Here is a 21458-nt window from a genome sequence, read left to right as displayed (position 1 = left end):
TATCGTTGTGATCGGTACACTTTACTGAGTACGAAATAATGACTTGTCACTTTCTCAGACTGTGGGGGGGTTAACTATGACGTCACAAAGATCGCGGTCCCGGGTTTAATTTTTTTGCCAATTTGTCTAGAACCCCTTATCCAATTTTGAAAAATGAGGTGTCGATTGAAAGCGTATAACATGCTGATTAAGATTTATTATATGTGAAAAGTATAGTTTTGTTAGTTATTTTTTAATTAACAATAATGCAAAAAATACGTTTTTTTACTCTCTTTTTTGATTTTTGTGACTCAAAAAGGCAATGAAAACGGCCACTTAGCTAAAAAATATGTTATATAAATCATTTAACTACATTATTAAGCTATCTGTTGCTTTTTGAATTTCTACGATCGGATAATAAATGAGCAAACTACAACCACATACCTGTAGGCGGGGAGTACCGCTTGACACGCGTTCCCATACATTCGGCGTCTACCAAATTACACCTCGCGCAAAATTCGTTTCAAGCAGATATACCTCTAATCTTATTCATCGTAACCTATCAATATTGATATCATTTGAAAGCACAATTAAAGTACTTTAAAAAACAATGTCAATCATTTTTTTTAAATCAATAATCGCCAGTCTGTGGTGGTTACAAAGGAAAAAAGTGGGTATGCAATTTGACTGGTTTCCTAGGTTTGATACCCTAGACGAGTTTAAAAGGGGAGGTAAAGGTGACATATGGGTTTTTCTCTGGCCTAAAAGCTACACAGAGGGTCAGGGAGAAAAAACTAGGGTTTAAGTTTAGTTTTAAGTTATTTTTTCTTTATTTGTTGATTTTATTGTGTTAAATTTTTTTGTAATTTTATCAAGGATACACGTTGGTTTCTTTTGCTAAAAGTTGCCTTTTTTATGAGAAATGTTATGAATTTTATGGCTTTTTCCGATAGAGACTAAAATTAACTTTCAAATAAGGCCACATAGTCATACTTTTACTTATATAATATTAAGGGTATGACTATGTATCAGTAGGCCACATAGTCATACTTTTACTTATATAATATTAAGGGTATGACTATGTATCAGTAGGCCACATAGTCATACTTTTACTTATATAATATTAAGGGTATGACTATGTATCAGTATGACTATGTGGCCTTATTTGAAAGTTAATTTTAGTCTCTATCGGAAAATGCCATGAAATTCATAACATTTCTCATAAAAAAGGGAATTTTCAGCAAAAGAAACCAATGTGTATCCTTGATAAAATTACAAAAAAATTAAACACAATAAAATCAACAAATAAAAGAAAAAATAACTTAAAACTAAACTTAAACCCTAGTTTTTTTCTCCCCTGACCCTCTGTATAGCTTTTAGGCCAGAGAACAACCCATATGTCACCTTTACCTCCCCTTTTAAACTCGTCTAGGGTATCAAACCTAGGAAACCAGTCAAATTGCATACCCACTTTTTTCCTTTGTAACCACCACAGACTGGCGATTATTGATTTTATGAAAATGATTGATATTGTTTCTTAAAGTACTTTAATTGTACTTTCAAATGATACCAGTATTGATAGGTTACGATGAATAAGATTAGAGGTATCTTCTTCTTAGTCGTATACTCTTGTCAGAGTAGTCGTGGTCATTGGGGTCGTTGTGCTGCCTTTTTAATGGTTTCCCGCCATATTGCTCTATTTGCAGCGTTCCGCGCGCAGAGATTTAAGGGTGACCCGGTGAGAGCCCTCACTTGGTCTGTCCATCGCATTGAGGAAGAAAGATTAGAGGTATATCTGCTTGAAACGAATTTTGCGCGAGGTGTAATTTGGTAGACGCCGAATGTATGGGAACGCGTGTCAAGCGGTACTCCCCGCCTACAGGTATGTGGTTGTAGTTTGCTTATTTATTATCCGATCGTAGAAATTTAAAAAGCAACAGATAGCTTAATAATGTAGTTAAATGATTTATATAACATATATTTTAGCTAAGTGGCCGTTTTCATTGCCTTTTTGAGTCACAAAAATCAAAAAAGAGAGTAAAAAAAAAGTATTTTTTGCATTATTATTAATTAAAAAATAACTAACAAAACTATACTCTTCACATATAATAAATCTTAATCAGCATGTTATACGCTTTCAATCGACACCTCATTTTTCAAAATTGGATAAGGGGTTCTAGACAAATTGGCAAAAAATTGAAACCCGGGACCGCGATCTTTGTGACGTCATAGTTAACCCCCCCACAGTCTGAGAAAGTGACAAGTCATTATTTCGTACTCAGTAAAGTCTACCGATCACAACGATACCACTTGTCAGCAGTATACTCTCCAGTCACATCAACTTCAAAACTAGACGACTTTTTTCAATTCCGCCGCCTTACTATAAGCCTGTTTTGTAGTGACTGTTTACCTAAATAAATTGAAAAAACAAAAAAAAAGTGGTACTTATAATTTTCGCTATTTGACGCGTGATTGACGCGTGATTGACGCTAGATGTCACTTCAAATAACTTGCATTTACTGATGTATGGAGTTACAACTCTTTCCTTACTTAATCCTCTATGCTTGTAGGCCAGCAATTCCCGAAAAGTTTGTACATTTGGATTACGTCTCCGATTTTGTTAAAAATTTGGTAGGCTGATAGAGTCCATGATGCTGAGCAAGATCCTCTCGGTTTCCCAAAACCCAGGTAGTTTGTATGAAACCTTCCTTTTTTGTTACCAGATTTGTTTTCGTTCCTTCTGCAGCATGGTTATTATGCCGTTGACGTTATTCAATAATTTTCACCATCCAGTAAACTTATACATTTGATCTTTAGTAAATGTAGTTCTGTTTTCACAATTACGTTATGTTATTGTCTCGTTTTGTGACAAACCTGTCTTTTAGTTAGTGTAGCTACCGCTGGCGCTAGTTGCAACTAGCAATTGCCGCTGTAATGTACAACCATAGTATGGTTCGACCAAACGTTTAAACGTGCGATCAGTGTACAACATTTGTTTTCTTTTAATTAATTTAGTGTGTTCTGTTTGTTATTATTCTTTTTATTTTGTGTCTCGACCACAGTCTGTTGTTATTTTTCTTGTTACGTTTTCACTTTCGTAACTGTTTGACCCCGTTCTTGTATGTGATTTGTATTTCTTCTGTCTGTTACCCTCCGTGAATCTTTCTCACTTGATGGTCTCATCGGAAGATCAGCGCTGGAAGTAACCAGCAACACGCTGAGATGAGGCCATTTCGTGGGACTTCATTATTTTCTGTCTTGTTGTTATTATGTGTATTTTGTCTTGTCTGTGTTCACGAATAAATGTTTATTCTATTCTATTCTATTCTATTCTATTCTATTTCTATACATTCTGTAGGTACTAACAAAAAAGGAAAGTTTCATACAAACTGCCGATCTCTTTAATTCTTGCCCGTTAACAGGGATATCTGATTGAGATGACGTCGCCTTCGATAGGCGGCATCCAACGCAAGTGATAACAGAACGTAGAAAAAGTAAAAGCGGTAGTATTGTAAATATGATTTAAAATATATACATATATAATATAAATATATATATTGCCCGTGTGGTGACCGTGGGTTAAGAATTTCACCACCCCCTTTCTTCCCGTGGGTGTCGTAGAAGGCGACTGTGGGATATGAGTTAAATTGTGGCGTAGGCGAGAGGCTGGCAACCTGTCACTGCAATGTCACAGTTTCGTTTTCTTCAACCCTTTATTTGCCAAGAGTGGCACTGAAACCTGAGTAGTTTCATGTGCTCTGCCTACCCCTTCATGGGACACAGGCGTGATTGTATGTATGTATGTATGTATGTGTACATATATAATCACGCCTGTATCCCATAAAGGGGTAAGCAGAGCACATGAACTACTATGTTTCAGTGCCACTCTTGAAAGAAATCCAAATTGTGACATTGCAGTTAAAATATGTAACCTATATAATATAAGGCAAACACATTGCGTTTATCGCATTAAACTGCGCCGTTTAAGATATGGAAAGGTGCACGCCTTACCCAAATTCGGTGTCTTATAAACATCATCTATGGTGGATTAATCTGTGGTTGCGACGAAGTAAAGCGAATTACAGAAGGCCCGGCCGATTAGGAAGGGTCGGCGAATCCGTGCAGATGGCTGAAGAGCTCATTCCCGCTTATCGCGACACACTTACCACACGACTGGCTAGAGAGAGAGGGACATAGTACTTCCATTTCATTTCTTCGACTAAAACTCAACATCAAAAATATTTGATGCTCAGATAATGTGATGCTAGTGATGCTAGGTATATTTTGGGAGAAAATTCTTTGATTAGTATCAAAGAAGCTCGTGATTCTGAATAGTTTCACTAACATCAAGTCTAATAAAAATGCAGTGCAAACCTTCACAAATTATATTAGGTACTAAGTTAAGAAAGTTATCTAGGTACATAAATATCTAGGTATAGATAGGTTAGGTTAAATAGATTACGTTTGTTTTATGCCAATCCCGAAGAGTTTCGCGTTCCTGAGCAAAACCAAACTATGACTAACGACTATGACTATGACTAACCTAAGACTTTATGGGAAGCAATAGACACCCGTTGGTGGTATAATGTCTTCGACGAAGTAAAGCGAATTAAGGAAGGCCTGCCAATTAGGAAGGGTCAGCGAATGCGTGCAAAAGGGTGAAGGGCTAATCCTTGCTTATCTCAACACCATTACCCGACCACATAAGCTATAATGCAATAAAATAAGTTCTTCAAAACCAAAGTTTGACAACAGTCTAGGGTCAAAATGTGCAGTCCTGTCCGTGTCCACAGTTCTTACCACTACGCGGTGAAACAAAAAGGCTTTTATAATTAACCAGGCAACTAAAATATTAAACGGGAAGTTAAGTCGCCATACATTAATATAATTTGGCTGTGTATTAATATTGTGGCGAAAAAAAAAAATATGAGCCTTAAATAAGAAGCATCATATTATTGAAAAACGGCAGCAAATTCAAGCGACCAAAATATTAAAAAATAATAAAAGGTACCGTTCAAACTAAACGAGATTTATTATGGGACCAACAGACCGATTTTTGAGTCTCACTCGTTCGAATTCAGAAAATTGTCACTAAACAAAATAAGCAAGTCACCGTTTTCAGCCGGTATCTTAGTGGCAAAATCCCGTATGCGAGATTCAAAATCGCAAAAAAAAAGCTGTTTGATACATTTCGACTGTCATGATGCCGCTCATTTCTATGGAACAGCCTCAACATTGGTCCCATAATAAAAGATGTTCATTATGGCCTCAAAAGTCACTATGCAAGGTTTGAACGGTCCTTTTTATTTAACCCTGTGTTTTGTTGTTTGTGTAAACAACTTTAGGGCCAACCGCTTTCGAAGGAAGCCAGTGCTGTCAAGCTGGTGTAATTTGACAGACACTCACTTGTGATAATGATAACAGTCAAATACACAATGTCAACTTTAGGGCCGTTGCATCAACCACTTTAACAGACATATCAACTTCACGCATAGTGATGTACAAGTTGCGGAAACTTTCAAAAAAATCTTAAATTTCTTGAAATATTCAGGAAACTTTATGAAATGGAAAGTTTCCACCCATACAATTGTCCATACAAAGTATGGAAAGTTTCCGAAGTTTTCCTATGTGAAAATTTCAGAATTTTGGAAACTTTCCGTCGGCACATCAGTGGTCACGCAGCGTATGTTTATGAAAATTCCCAATACAAAAAAAAATGCGAACGCCAAATTCTGTGACAGACGGTTTGGCGCAAACGACCCTTAATCTGGTCCGAATTTCATCATAGGCTTACAACGTCCGTGTCATGATGAGACAGGGGTTAAATTGCAACGTGGGTAAAATGGTCTATTTTTAGTTTTCTTGCTACCCCTTATTTGCCTAGAGTGGCACTGAAATTTGAGTTGTGTCATGTGCTCTGCCTACCCTTTTATGGGATACAGGCGTGATTGTATGTATGTACTGATGTGCCGACGGAAAGTTTCCAAAATTCTGAAATTTTCACATAGGAAAACTTCGGAAACTTTCCATACTTTGTATGGATGGAAACTTTCCATTTCATAAATTAAATTCCTTTTATTTTTCGTGAAATTTTCGTGAATTTTTCAAGAAATTTAAGATTTTTTTGGAAAGTTTCCGCAACTTGCACATCACTATTTATATGTCATCATTTAGGCGTGACTCTTGAGCAACGAAACAATTGTTTCGAGGTATTTGGGAGGAGCTGATCTCGAATGTCTCTAAATCAAGGCCTTGCCCTAAATCTAGTAATGTAACCCATATAATCTATCTTTTAAACATGTTGAATTAGCTTTTAACTTATATACACAAGTTTCACCCAACCCCCAAACTGCTAGTACTATTTGCATACGAAAACTTCGCTCAGACTTATTCTTTTCTTAAAAACACGAAGAAGTCTGAACTGACTCAAGTGAGCTCTATATCTTCTAAATAAGGATAATGTTCGGCTAACATTATGAACCGGCCATTTATTTTGCTGCAACCGTAATGTTTTTATCAGTACCGTAAACAGAATTTAAATAAACCGAGTCGTTTTAAAAGAAGTGAATTTAACGCTGCAGAGTAAATGTCGTGGTAAGTTGATAAGTAAGAAATTTATCTATGACCATTATGCAGGAATTACGTGGTTTACACAAATAAAAAAAATGTACGTGGAGTTTCCTCGCGGAAGAAGTGAAACTTTTTAACGTGTTGTTTTTTTTTAACCCCCAACTAGTAATGGAGAAATTGCAGAACATTCCCAAAAAGCGGAAACATTCTTGAGAATGTTCGCAGAACATTCCTGCAACATGAAATTTATTGTTTAAACGAGAGAATATAATTAAAATAAAGTTTACGTGGGCATAATATAAAACTATATGTTATTATACATATAATACTGTCTATTACAGTTAGATATTTTGTTGGTGAGTGACAAGTTACCAATAAGTTGCTTAAATTCTCACTATACTTCAGGGAACATTTGGACTTCCAGACTTCACAGTTTTAGTCCTGACTTTTTTTAAATTAGGTACCGAACTATTATTTCTTGATTGATTGATTGATCTTGATTTGGTCATGTCAAAATATATATTAAAAAAAAAGATCGCTGTCAGGATCGAACCTGAGAACATCGGCATACGAAGCCAGCGCTCTACCACGGGACTACGTCTTGACTTGCTGAGTCCGACGAAATCATGGTATAAACTACGAAGTTACTAAGTATTCTGATAAATTCTCCTTCTCGAGAACATTCTCAGAAGTTACCCAAAATTCTCATGAGGAAAGTTCTGCAACTTTGGAAACTTCTCGTCCGTGCATTGCTACCCCCAACGCAAAAACGACGGGGTGTTCTGTCTATCTGTCTGTCTGTCTGTCTGTTTATCTGTCTGTCTGTCTGTGGCATCGTAGGTCCCGAACGGATGAACCGATTTAGATTTAGTTTTTTTTGTCTGAAAGCTGAGTTAATCGGGAGTGTTCTTAGCCATGTTTCATGAAAATCGATCTACTTTGTCGCGGTCGAGGTTTTTATTTTTAAATACGAGTTGGCAACACTGAGCAATAAACGCTTAACGCTGTCAGTTGGAAGTCGCGTTAGACATTTCACTTCAAAAACCTTTGGAGCGCACCATACTTATTATTATATTATAGCGTTAAATCTTGGCCTATTGGCAGCGTGCGTGACAGATTGGCGCTGGTTGTCACAAATATACACGTCATCTTCTGAAAATGCCCTTGCATATACATTCAATTTAGAACAGTTTTCCAGAAACGCATCTAAATTCGAAGTAAATACTCGTAGCACGAATAGGATATATGCATTAATAACGTTTAAATCTAGGTCAGAATGATAGATCTACCTACACGCTTACTAGCCTGAGCAAGATAAATGTGCTCGGATAGTATTCGGTTATTTCGTGGGAACGAAATTCCAAAATCTGATATTTGCAGCCACTGTTCTGCCCTCATAAGGCAATTAGCAGTATCCCAAATAAAATTTTAATGCAAACATATACCTTAAGTTTTATAACTGACATTTCCATTTTCAAATGTTTTTGATTTTGAGATACTGCTTATTGCTTTACCGGGGCAGTGTTATGAGTTTGGTCAGTTTGATATTATCAGGGCGTCTCACTCCGCGATTTTATCGCCGCGCTACAAGTACATGCCAGCGGCCGCAAGTTCGCGGCCCATTCAGTGGTGACCACCTACGCGCGGCGCAATTGAATTCAATGGTTACTTTGGAAACGGCTGCTCGCGTGCGGTCCGTTTGTTAATATAGGTAAGAATTTAGAATGGCGACATTTTGTGAATATCAAAGGAGTGAGCCTTCTGTACTTGTACTATTATATATTCTGTGCCAATCAATTTAAATGTATCATATTTGAAACGTAGGCTACATAGCGTATAATTTATGTTATGTGGTCAAATTAGCAAGCGTATTGAATAATTCTACTCCCGCAGTATTGGTAAAATAATTAATATTAGGTTTTAATGGAACGTGATAGTGTAATTCGATAGAAAATTGTTATAATTATTTTAACCAACACCAATATTTCGATTCAGGTGTAGCATTTTTTTAAAGCACTGATTTCCGTCGTTACGAAAATTTATCATCATCCTCCTTGCGTTATCCTGGTATTTGCCATGGCTCATGGGAGCCTGGGGTCCGCTTTGACAACTAATCCCAAGGTTTGGCGTAGGCATTAGTTTTACAAAAGCGATTGCCATCTGACCTTCCTCCAACCCGAAGGGTAACTAGACCTTATTGGAATTAGTCCGGTTTCCTCACGATGTTTTCCTTCACCGAAAAGCGACTGGCAAATATCAAATGACATTTCGCACATAAGTTCCGAAAAACTCATTGGTGCGAGATCGAACCCGCGACCTCCGGAACGAAAGTCGCACGCACTTACCGCTAGACTACCAGTGCTTCGAAAATTACGTTACGAAAACGTAAACGTTGCGTTAGCGTTGCGAAAATGTATGTTGTTAATCTAAAGGTATGTATTAAAGGAGATATGTGATATTGCGTTTAGAAAGACAATGTTTTCGATGGTACCTTATGTCTCTCGTGTTGACGTTACATGAAAACACGCTTTTTGTTTCCTTCCATTTCCATAATTGTGCAAATATGTGCTATGAACGACACATGAGGAAGATATCAAGATCCTTGTGGAGGATAACTTATTGTTTCTTTATAAAACCTTCCTTATATTATGTTTCTTTCCGAGTTTATCCTAGTGGTATTTCCTGGTAAATTAAAAGGGGTTTTTAACCGACTTCAAAAAAGGAGGAGGTTCTCAATTCGACAGATTTTTTTTTTAATTTTTTTTTTTGTATGTATGTTACTCGATATCTCCGAGAATCGTGGACCGATTTTCAAACTTTTTTTTTTTGATCGAACGGGTATAACCCCGAGATGGTCCCATTGGCACCAAGTCGGGGTCTGATGATGGGATCTTGGAGAAATCTTCAAATGTTAGGCACATGTAACTTTTTAGTGTATTTTTCAAATACACCAGTATTTACGCCTGATGGTAATAATTTTATGTGGCTGAGCTGATGATGGAAGGTCAACTCCTCAATGGTTAGGAGTTAAAGGATAATTCTTTCACTACTGTACATATATTCGGATTTCATCGCATCAAAAGTCAATAGTTTTTCAGAATTCTCGGACCGTCTACTCGAAATTAATTCCCACATGGCACTCTGTATTCTTCGTTTCTGTCTATTCGTACCCAAGTTTACATATTCTCTTCGCTGCAGTCCGCTATGGAAATTTCCAAACATTACCGCATCCATAGACTCAATCCTACATACTAACCTGGAAAAAATTCTAAATGTCAAAATTAACGATCGTCAATTCCTTCACGCCACGCTACCAATTAGGTTCGGAGGTCTTGGTATACGCCAAATATCAGGTGTGGCTTTACCCGCGTTTCTGTCCTCAGTACATAGTACGCTTACCCTCGTAGGCAAAATCCTTTCGCCATCACTCTGTGGTTTCGAGGTTACGTACTTGTCTGAGGCAGAAGCCGCCTGGAAAATGGCAATCCCTGGAAAAGATCTACCAACAAATAAATCGATTCAAAGAATCACTGGGATCAACCTATCTGCACACAAGTCCATTCCCACCTATTAAACTCCTGCTCGACCAGCCAAGAAAAGGCACGCATTTTGGCTGTGTCCGAAAGAGAGTCAGGCTCTTGGTTACATGCTCTGCCATCAGCCAACTTAGGAACACTCATGGACAATAATACCCTTAGGCTGGCTGTCGGTTTGCGCCTGGGATCCAATATTGTTTCACCCCATCGTTGCCTCTGCGGAGCTTCTGTGGACAGCCTTGGATACCACGGTTTATCGTGCACTAAAAGCGCCGGTCGACTGTCACGCCACGCCTCCTTAAATGATATCCTCCGTCGGGCCTTCGTCAGCGCAAACGTTCCAGCTGTTCTCGAACCACCCGGCCTTACGCGTGACGACGGCAAAAGGCCCGACGGAATGACTCTTGTGCCCTGGAGTGTCGGACGGCCCCTTATTTGGGACGCAACGTGTGTGGACACCCTGGCGCCGTCTCACATCAGCTCAACGTCAATGAGAGCGGGCGGGGCAGCCGTTGCTGCTGAAGCGGCAAAATGTCGCAAATATATAGCCCTCACGGACCATCATATATTTGCGGCATTTGCAGTCGAAACTCTAGGACCGTGGTGCCCAAGCGCTCACAAATTAATTAAGGAGCTTTCAAAAAAAATCTGTGATGTCACCGGGGACCATAGGGCTGGCTCGTTCCTCGCCCAACGAATTGGCATTGCGATCCAAAGGGGGAACGCAGCTAGCCTTATGGGAACCCTACCGGCGGGTTCAGACCTCGGTGACCTTGCCTAGTTGGTTTAAATTTATTTTTATTTTTAAATAATTTTGTTTTTAGGTAAGTATTAGTTTTAGTTTTGTACTTCGTTCTAGGTTAATTTTTATTATAAGTTTTGTTTTAATACTAATGACACATGTATTATTATGCAGTTATCTTACAATAGGTACTTATTTAAACCCTAAAATTAAAGAAAATGGAGTTCTATGTATAATAAACGTAATATTCGGACTGATACATATAATATCACTAGGAAACACTAAAAATCAACAAATAAATTAACTTTTTAACAAAAAATAAAACCGCCTTCAAAAAAAGCGTGTTACAAAACACGGAGAAACTAAAAAGCCAAAAATAATAAACCTTCGAATTCAGATTTCTTATCGGATTGCAATAATCTAAACATCCAAATTATAAACAAACAAATCAATTATTTTTGGAGTCGGGGCCAGCCTGCGTATGGTTGGGTGGGGCAAACAGGTAATAGCAAGGCGACGAACAGGTCTGGTACCGACTACAAAAGTAATTGATTTGTTTATAATTTGGATGTTTAGATTATTGCAATCCGATAAGAAATCTGAATTCGAAGGTTTATTATTTTTGGCTTTTTAGTTTTGTAACACGCTTTTTTTTGTTACAAAAAATAAAAGTAGCTTATGTATGAAACATTCCTCACGAGTATTCGCGAAAGACAAACTAAGTAAACAAACGTAGCAAATTATTATACAATAAAAAAAACATCTCTGCTGGCAATCACTGGCAGTAGACGGTCGGGACGGCCTTGTAACACGTGGAGGCGGTCAGTGGAGAAGGAGGCTGGCGCATGTGGACTAGGCTGGAAGGATTTGGAAGTAGTCGCCCAGGATCGCGAAAAGTGGAAGATTCTTCTAAGAGCCCTATGTCCCAGTGAGGGATAACAGGAACACATCATCATCATCATCATCATCATCATCATCATCATCATCATCATCATCATCATCATCATCATCATCATCATCATCATCATCATCATCATCATCATCATCATCATCATCATCATCATCATCATCATCATCATCATCATCATCATCATCATCATCATCATCATCATCATCATCATCATCATCATCATCATCATCATCATCATCATCATCATCATCATCATCATCATCATCATCATCATCATCATCATCATCATCATCATCATCATCATCATCATCATCATCATCATCATCATCATCATCATCATCATCATCATCATCATCATCATCATCATCATCATCATCATCATCATCATCATCATCATCATCATCATCATCACCATCATCATCATCATCATCATCATCATCATCATCATCATCATCATCATCATCATCATCATCATCATCATCATCATCATCATCATCATCATCATCATCATCATCATCATCATCATCATCATCATCATCATCATCATCATCATCATCATCATCATCATCATCATCATCATCATCATCATCATCATCATCATCATCATCATCATCATCATCATCATCATCATCATCATCATCATCATCATCATCATCATCATCATCATCATCATCATCATCATCATCATCATCATCATCATCATCATCATCATCATCATCATCATCATCATCATCATCATCATCATCATTGTCGGAAAGTGAAGGATTACGAACGTGAGGCTGTTTTCGAGACTTTAAAAACTCGAGTTGTAATCCTTCAGCCGCCCGTGATCCACAATGTTTTTCATCACACGCGCGAAGTAATAACCAAATTTTAAACTAAATGTAATGAAATACCTCGCTGACATTTCGAACATTCGTCCGCCATCTTGTAATTTTTGACAGGCCGTGGAAGGCCCCACCCAGGTATTCATAAAATAGCTCATTACGTATCAGTATGCAGGCATGTAATAACACCGTTTACGAGCGAGTGTGGTGAAAAAGTTTGTTTCTGTTTCTTTGTTCTATTTAGTAACAAATTAACAACCATTTTTCACATCTAGATTAGTCAATAGGCTAGTTTCCTATAGGTACTTAATAGTACATTGTGTAACAAGGGGAGGAAGTTGAATATTACTAACGAGAGTAAGTTAAATCGCGACGGCTTGCCGGAGTAGCGTCTTTTATTTGTGATTTCGTTTAACACAATTCTTTTCATTCAACTCCATTTAAATAAAAAGGCCCTTTTTAAAGACCCTATTTTTGACATTTCAGAGAAATGATTAATCATTTGTGTAATTTGTTTATATTATTATTGGCATACAAGGGGGTACAAGGGGGTACAAGGGGGCCCAAACAACATCTCTCGGGCTTCAAGTCATCCTCACCTGCACGTGGTGTACCCTGCTAAACAACGAACGAGGCTCTGACGACCCACCAACCCGCACTGGACCAGCGTGGTGGGCTTATGGTCTAAATCCCCCTCATGGAGAAAGCGAGGGGAGGCCTTTGCCCAGCAGTGGGACACAAAAGAGGCTAATTAAAAAAAAGAAAAAATATTATTGGTATGAACGTCTCTTCTTCGTATTTGAAATATTTGAATGTATGAGTCCTTTGTCGTCTTCTACAATTTATTCTTATTGAACATTTACAAAGAAGCTTTGAATATTATATATTTCTACATACATTTATGTCTGACGGTTTTTTGACACGTTTGATTATCTATTAGAGACTAGTTAATAAAAAGACCCCCCTAAAATTGTATTAATTAAATAAATTGTATGTAATCGTGTAGTATCGATATAATATTACTTACAACATAGATCTCACCACATAATTATACATATCTGAGCATTTCTTTTTTTTTTGCCACTTTTATGAAGTGTGATATTTTTGAAAAAAAATATACTATTTCTACTCAGAATTACTAGCTTTTTCAATCCTAGTAGTTAAAAAAATTGTCCCATACGATTTTTTCTTATTTTGTTACCATTTTCCGTACATGTTGTATGGGGTAACAAAAGAGGAAAGTAACAAAAATGTATGGAAATTCTGGGACACTTTTTGTCTCCCAGTGAGATTGAAAGTACTCGTGATTCTGAGTACAATTGACCTAAAACTCCCTAAAACAATCAAAAAATTTTTATTGGCAAAAAAAAAAGAAATGCTCATCTATCGTTACAAACAACACAGCAACATCATGTGCAATATCATCATATATTATTTGGTTCATTGCTTATTAAGTCACAATCATTAACACTCGGTAGCAATCGAAACACTGAATCCATTTTTTGATAAATACTATTTGAATTTTGTGATTCCGGATGATTGAAATTTTGTTCTGTCTTTTTTAGGGTTCCGTAGTCAACTAGGAACCCTTATAGTTTCGCCATGTCTGTCTGTCCATCCGTCCGTCCGTCCGTCCGTCCGTCCGTCCGTCCGTCCGTCCGTCCGTCCGCGGATAATCTCAGTAACCGTAAGCACTAGAAAGCTGAAATTTGGTACCAATATGTATATCAATCACGCCAACAAAGTGCCAAAATAAAAAATGGAAAAAATCGTTTTATTAGGGTACCCCCTACATGTAAAGTGGGGGCTGATATTTTTTATATTCCAACCCCAACGTGTGATATATTGTTGGATAGGTATTTAAAAATAAATAATGGTTTACTAAGAACGTTTTTTGATAATGTTAATATTTTCGGAAATAATCGCTCCTAAAGGAAAAAAAAGTGCGTCCCCCCCCTCTAACTTTTGAACCATATGTTTAAAAAATATGAAAAAAATCACAAAAGTAGAACTTTATAAAGACTTTCTAGGAAAATTATTTTGAACTTGATAAGTTCAGTAGTTTTTGAGAAAAATGTGGAAAACTACGGAACCCTACACTGAGCGTTGCCCGACACGCTCTTGGCCGGTTTTTTAATGTTATTGATATTGTCAATACAAATACCTATTCGTAAGAGTACTTTGTTCTGTTTGTTTTGTAATCGTTACAAACATAATTACAAGCTTTTATTCAACTTGCCTTGTTAGTGTGCGTCAAAACGTAGAAGCTAAATTTGACCCACTTCCCGGTTTCCGATTAAGCTAAATTTTGCACACATATGTAAATCACGTGACAATGCAATATTATGGTATCATGGAGCTGATCTGATGATGTAGCAGAAAGGTGGTCATAGGAACTCTGTCATGAAACGTCGTATCCCCAACGAGTAAGGGGGTTTTATAATCGGAGAGCAGTAGATGATTATTGAAAGAAAGGTACAGTCGGCGATAAAAACTTTTGCCAAAAACTTATATTTTATCAACCTTCAACTTCTATTCACTGTCTGGATTATTCGCACGTCTTTGTTTCCCATTCAAACATTTGTTTATTCATGAGTTTACGATTTCTAAGACCGTCTGAGTTGCTTTCATCCATTAAGCTTTAAAGCATAGGTAAAGCCTTAAAAAGAAGTTTGAGCCTCGCACATAAATTCAGGCCAGTAGCCATTTTTGAACATTTAAGTTATATGCAGGATTTTCGTATTTGTTTTCGTTCAAAAAGTGTTTGTTATCAATAACAATGGATTTAATATGAATAGGTAATCTAATATAGTTGAGGATAGACTAGATAGGATAATAGGCCCGTTTCTCGAAAGGAACAAGCCTTGTATTACAAGTGCGCGAACTGTCAAATCGTATGGGTTGTCATGGAAACACACTTGTAATACAAGGCTTGTACGATGTACTTTTACGCCCGTCAGTGAGTATACAAGACAACACAATGACTATTTCATTAAGCCGGTTTCCCAGAATGCCCTAACTCGGTCGCTGACCGGGGTCAAAATAGCTGATTCTCAGTAGGTAGGTAGGTACGGTTCCTAACAAAGGGTAGTGGCGACATCTGTGTGACCTTAATGTAATGTCGTGAACTCTGAGTAAGTACTTTGTGCTTACATCAGGGGCGGCTCACTCTGCGATCCCATCGCCGCGCTACAAGTACATACCGGCGGCCGCGAGTTCGCGGCCCATTCAGTGGCGACGACCTTCGCGCGGCGCAATAAAATTCAATGTCGGCTGCTCGCGTGCGGTCCCTTTGTTAATATAGATAAGAATTGAGAATTTTCTGAACGGCATTTTGTGAACATCAAAGGAGTGAGCCTTCTGTACTTGTACTATTATATATTCTGTGATTACATACCTAAATACTCGTACATACGACAATCCGCTCTCACATCTTCCATTGACTTATATGATGGAAATTTCCGCTGACTATCTATGGATCAGGTCTCAGTCGCTCAGAACATTAGAGTACCAATTCAAAGGCTGAGTTCATAACTCACCCTCATTTATTTAAAACTTTTAAATTTATTCTATAGTCTAATAGCATCGATTGCAGACGTTTCTGCTCCTAAAGAGTTAAGTTAAGACACTAGTTTCTAGAAGCATCCTTGCTTGTACAATACAACACTTTCAAGCTACTCTCGCAAGAATGAGACTGATAAAGCATGGGCTGAAATTGGAAAAATAATGAATATGACAGGTGAGCTGATTATTTTGTTTATTTAATTATAATTCTTAAATACAATAAGCCCATTGCCAAGGCAATGCGGTTTGAGGTGCCAAAAAGTAATTATTCAAATATTTTCTTAAAGCTAAAGATGAAGGATTGGGTCCTAGGATCAAATCATGTGGAATTATACCATTAGGTCGTTGACTTGTTCCCCCACTGATGTTCGTTGCCTGATATGACATTCCTTCCTTGGATCTCACAAAATTGTGCAAGACACAAGCGCTTTTTATTATATTATTGACCACCTCAGGGGTTCGGCAACGTATTGGTGATTCGAATAACATGAATTTTTCTGTTAACATGCCAAAAGTACACTCAACACTTTTTCTTGCGCGGGATAGTCTATAATTAAAGACCCGTGAGGTGTTGGTGGCAGTCCTTCCAGGAAAAGGTCTCATTAGGTATTTTTCCAAAGGAAAGGCTTCATCTCCAACAAAGTAAAATGGGAATGAGTAATTATTTTCATCAAGTGGTAAACGGGCTGGTGCAGGAATATTAAGTGCATCAGACTCAATAAGACGCTTCATGTCTGAAACTCTGAAAATACCTGCGTCACTATTTCTACCTGCATATCCCACTTCTATCATTGTAAACAAACCATCAGCATCGGCACATGCCATTAAAATTACAGAATTGTAATTTTTGTAATTAAAATTTGCAGATCCTGTATTAGGATACTTTTTTATTTTAAAATGTTTTCCGTCAAGAGATCCTAAACAATTAGGCATATTCCACAAAGTATAGTATCGTTCAGCAATTTGTTTCCACTTATTTGTGTCTGGAACCGCCATATATGTATTCATTAAAGTTTCCCATATTTTTTTTGTAGTCTCAGCCACGATGTTTGCAATTGTGGATTCTCCTCTGGCGAAATATAAGCCCAATGCCACATATGTAGTAGATGTACCTCCTAAATACCTGAAAACAAATAAAGCTAGGTATAAGTAAAACATTTAAAGATTGAAGAATATAAATATAGTAAATCTAAAATTTGAAAGACGCTTTTTAATGTTTTTTTTTTATTATATCTTGTTACAGGTGCCGCATGCAAGGAAAAATGGCGAAATATGCGTGTTGTTTATATGAGACACTTGAAACCTTTGCCAAGTGGTTCTGGAAGAAAAAAGAAGAAACCATACTATTTACTCGATTACTTGCATTTTTTAACACCATATGTAAAACCGGTGATTCCGCACGAGGCAGGGAACTTGCCATCTACTAGTTCAAGAGAGAATACGACAACTGATGTGTCAAACGATGTGCCTACCGAGTTCGAGCAATCTACTGAGCGCAGTAATGTAGACGAGCCTAGCCCTCCTAGTACTCATGATGATTCCGCTCATCATTCTTCCAACCCAAAGCGAAAGAAATCTTCATTGCACGAGACTGATAAGCATTTCATTAATTATTTAAAACAGAAATCTACTCGCATAAATGAATCTCAGACGTCCACGGACTCTGTTATGTCGTTTTTAAATAGTCTCGCACCTGAATTAAGAGAAATGAATCTGCAACAATTCAAATTATTCAAGAGACGTGTACTAAACCTTATTGATGACATATTGAATCCAACTCCTCCTACGCCTGAAAGTGCAGCAACGAGTGACTCAATTACATTAAATAACGAAACGTCCTATCAAACAATATATTCTCCGATATCGCAGTATACAGAGTATGGTAGTCCTTCATATGCGCAACCAGTACCAACACCTAATCCTCTGGACTTCAGCGGAGTATCTACACAAACACCATCAAATTCTACATCAGAATACAATCTTGTAAACCAAGACGGAGACCAATTTAATTTTAATTAAAATATTTTGTGACAAATATTTGTGTTGTAAGAAGAAAACCAATTTAATTTTCATTAAAAATAAATGTTTGTGTTCTTATAAATGGTATAAATAAATATTTTAAATTAGGTACTTACATAAGTGTTATTAATAGCCGTTCTTGAGGACTCACACATTCCCTCATGTTAGTATTCTGTTTCTGCAGCTGAGGTGTCATTATTTCAACAAGCTCAAGGTATGTATTTTTGCTCATACGATAACAATCCATGAATTTTCTGTCAGTTTGTTGTAATTCTTTGGCAGCCACAAACATACGGCAGTTGATATTCTTCTCAATGTAGGGATGTAACCACATACTTCTTCTTTTACGCCTCCTTCTTTGTCGAAGATACAAATACAGAACCAGAACTTCTTCATCACTTGAACTAGACATTTTGGAGACGTCTGTCTGGTCTCAAAATCGGAATTATTGTGACTAATTTCATCATATTTAGGTTGCGGCGTGTGTGGAAAACGTTTGAAACTGGTTTCAAACCTATAATTTCAAAAGGGTTTCGTTGCAGTTGCATTTCACCATGTGTGCTGGGCCTTAGGGAAATTAATTGTATTTGACATGCAGAACCTTCCCTGAGTGCACGCTCAACTGCAACGGGTCGGGGCGTGCGGCGTTCATCTCAAACAATTGAAGCTCATACAAGTGTCCTGAGTGGAAGCTGCATAGAATGCACGCTACACGCCCCGCCGAACGCTCCGCTGCAGGCGTCCATTTAGGCCTTACGACGTGTCTTGCGTGGGCGACGGTCGCGCGACCGTCGCCATCGCATCGTCTACTTCCATATCGATAAGGTTTGATTTCGTATGCGTCGCATCGCCGTCGCGCGACCATCGCGCGACCGTCGCCCACGCAAGCCACGGCGTTAGCGGCGAGTGGAGCCCCAAGCGATGCGGCGCCACGCCCGCGTTGCTTGAGGCGCACGCCGCGTCGCTTGGGGCGCGTCTTACGTCTTTCCTTTACAAAATGTACCTACTGAGGAGACGTTTTTAGGGTTCCGTAGTCAACTAGGAACCCTTATAGTTTCGCCATGTCTGTCTGTCTGTCCGTCCGTCCGTCCGTCCGTCCGTCCGTCCGTCCGTCCGTCCGTCCGTCCGTCCGTCCGTCCGTCCGTCCGTCCGTCCGTCCGTCCGTCCGTCCGTCCGTCCGCGGATAATCTCAGTAACCGTTAGCACTAGAAAGCTGAAATTTGGTACCAATATGTATATCAGTCACGCCGACAAAGTGCAAAAATAAAAACCGGCCAAGAGCATGTCGGGCCACGCTCAGTGTAGGGTTCCGTAGTTTTCCGTAATTTTCTCAAAAACTATTAAACCTATCAAGTTCAAAACAATTTTCCTAGAAAGTCTTTATAAAGTTCTACTTTTGTGATTTTTTTCATATTTTTTAAACATATGGTTCAAAAGTTAGAGGGGGGGGGACGCACTTTTTTTTCCTTTAGGAGCGATTATTTCCGAAAATATTAATATTATCATAAAACGATCTTAGAAAACCCTTATACATTTTTAAATACCTATCCAACAATATATCACACGTTGGGGTTGGAATGAAAAAAAATATCAGACCCCACTTTACATGTAGGGGGGGTACCCTAATAAAACATTTTTTTCCATTTTTTATTTTTGCACTTTGTTGGCGTGATTGATATACATATTGGTACCAAATTTCAGCTTTCTAGTGCTAACGGTTACAGAGATTATCCGCGGACGGACGGACGGACGGACGGACGGACGGACGGACGGACAGACAGACATGGCGAAACTATAAGGGTTCCTAGTTGACTACGGAACCCTAAAAATGGAAAAAAATGTTTTATTAGGGTACCCCCCCTACATGTAAAGTGGGGGCTGAAATTTTTTGTCATTCCAACCCTAACGTGTGATATATTGTTGGATAGGTATTTAAAAATGAATAAGGGTTTGCTAAGATCGTTTTTTGATAATATTTATATTTTCGGAAATAATCGCTCCTAAAGGAAAAAAAAGTGCGTCCCCCCCTCTAACTTTTGAACCATATGTTTAAAAAATATGAAAAAAATCACAAAAGTAGAACTTTATAAAGACTTTCTAGGAAAATTGTTTTGAACTTGATCGGTTCAGTAGTTTTTGAGAAAAATACGGAAAACTACGGAACCCTACACTGAGCGTGGCCCGACACGCTCTTGGCCGGTTTTTTTAAATTGCACTCGGGCGGCGCGGCGCTGGCGTCCATTCCGCCGCCTGTATGTCGCCTGTATGTATGTAGATAGTCCCTTACATCTTTAATATAAATTGTAATTTTATTGATGTATTGTAATATTGTTGCAGGGTATGAGGATGTAGCAGTATGAACGTGCCGGCAGCCGCGGCGCTTGTTCTAGCCGCGCTCGCCGCTCTGCCTTGCCGAGGTAAGCCAACCTTCTCTAATATAATAGTACCTACCAGCCGGCGTATCATGCTGCCAATTTTATCACTTATCCACGTGGATAAAGCATCCGTCACGCTTTAGCAAGTATGTCAGTGTGAGAGTGACAATGTCTTATCCACGTAAGTGATAAAATTGGCAGCATGATACGCCGGCTGTACAAATAGCGGCACGTAAGTTTAGCGCTAACTGTTATCACGCAGAAGTCAAAAACAGGTCTCTTATCAATCTCACAGTCGACTTCTACGACACCCAAGGTAGAAAAGAGTGTGGTGAATTTCTAAACCCGTCTTTACACGATTTAATTTTGAAATTAACTTATAAGCAAAAAATGCTCCCCAAGTCGTCACTGTGTGTTATGGTGCCCAGAAGGCTGGCAGTGTTCAGTGACGACTTGGGGAGCATTTTTTACTTATAAGTTAATTTTAAGTTAGGAAATAGATTACTTTTTTACCTTTATTGTATATAAATATTCCTTATTACTTTTAGTATTTTATAATTTTACGTAATAGAAATGTTTTTAGTTATTTGTTTAAATAAAAAAATGAAATGATTTGAAAATTGACAGTTGAGAATGTCGAAAGAAGTCCCTGAAGCAAAAAAATCCAACGAATTCCCTTCCTTCAAACTCTAAAATACAAAAGACTGCAAATGACTGGCCATTATTAAATATTTTCCTTTATAACAGAAAAAGACTCTCAGATATAAATTTGATAACCGAAGCGCCTTCAGCTGGTGTTTCTTAAGTGTCTTTTTCATCTAAATTAATTCAGCGGGAGATTTTATACAAAATGTCGGCGGTCCTTGATGGGATATTAATCTTTAGGTTTGTTTCGATAGCCCATCATGTTTAATCAGAGGGTTGGAATTAGAGATG

General features: G+C 38.1%; 3 protein-coding genes across 3 annotated transcripts in view; 2 read left to right on the top strand and 1 right to left on the bottom strand.

Moving 5' to 3' along the window:
* LOC125228069 overlaps nt 1-21458 on the top strand; it is a 137285-nt gene that overhangs the window by 65379 nt on the left and 50448 nt on the right. Inside the window, exon 3 of the mRNA XM_048132517.1 lies at nt 20485-20564. Within this exon, the coding sequence (XP_047988474.1) occupies nt 20504-20564 (61 nt within the window). The 5' untranslated portion in view covers nt 20485-20503. The remainder of the gene's footprint in view (nt 1-20484; nt 20565-21458) is intronic.
* LOC125227900 (flocculation protein FLO11-like) lies at nt 16208-18255 on the top strand. Its single transcript, XM_048132301.1, has 2 exons — nt 16208-16303; nt 17372-18255. Exons 1-2 carry the CDS (start codon nt 16291-16293, stop codon nt 18145-18147), a joined length of 789 nt encoding a protein of 262 aa, XP_047988258.1. The 5' UTR covers nt 16208-16290; the 3' UTR covers nt 18148-18255.
* Nucleotides 16307-18712, bottom strand: LOC125227899 (protein ANTAGONIST OF LIKE HETEROCHROMATIN PROTEIN 1-like). The gene is made up of 2 exons (XM_048132299.1): nt 18264-18712; nt 16307-17251 (listed from the first exon to the last, which is right to left on the bottom strand). Exons 1-2 carry the CDS (start codon nt 18557-18559, stop codon nt 16339-16341), a joined length of 1209 nt encoding a protein of 402 aa, XP_047988256.1. The 5' UTR covers nt 18560-18712; the 3' UTR covers nt 16307-16338.

This window comes from Leguminivora glycinivorella, chromosome 7 (assembly GCF_023078275.1).
Source record: "Leguminivora glycinivorella isolate SPB_JAAS2020 chromosome 7, LegGlyc_1.1, whole genome shotgun sequence".
In the NCBI taxonomy this organism is placed as follows: Eukaryota; Metazoa; Arthropoda; class Insecta; order Lepidoptera; family Tortricidae; genus Leguminivora; species Leguminivora glycinivorella.
The sequence above is the reverse complement of the archived record's forward strand: the minus strand, read 5'-3'. Positions and strand labels throughout refer to the sequence as shown.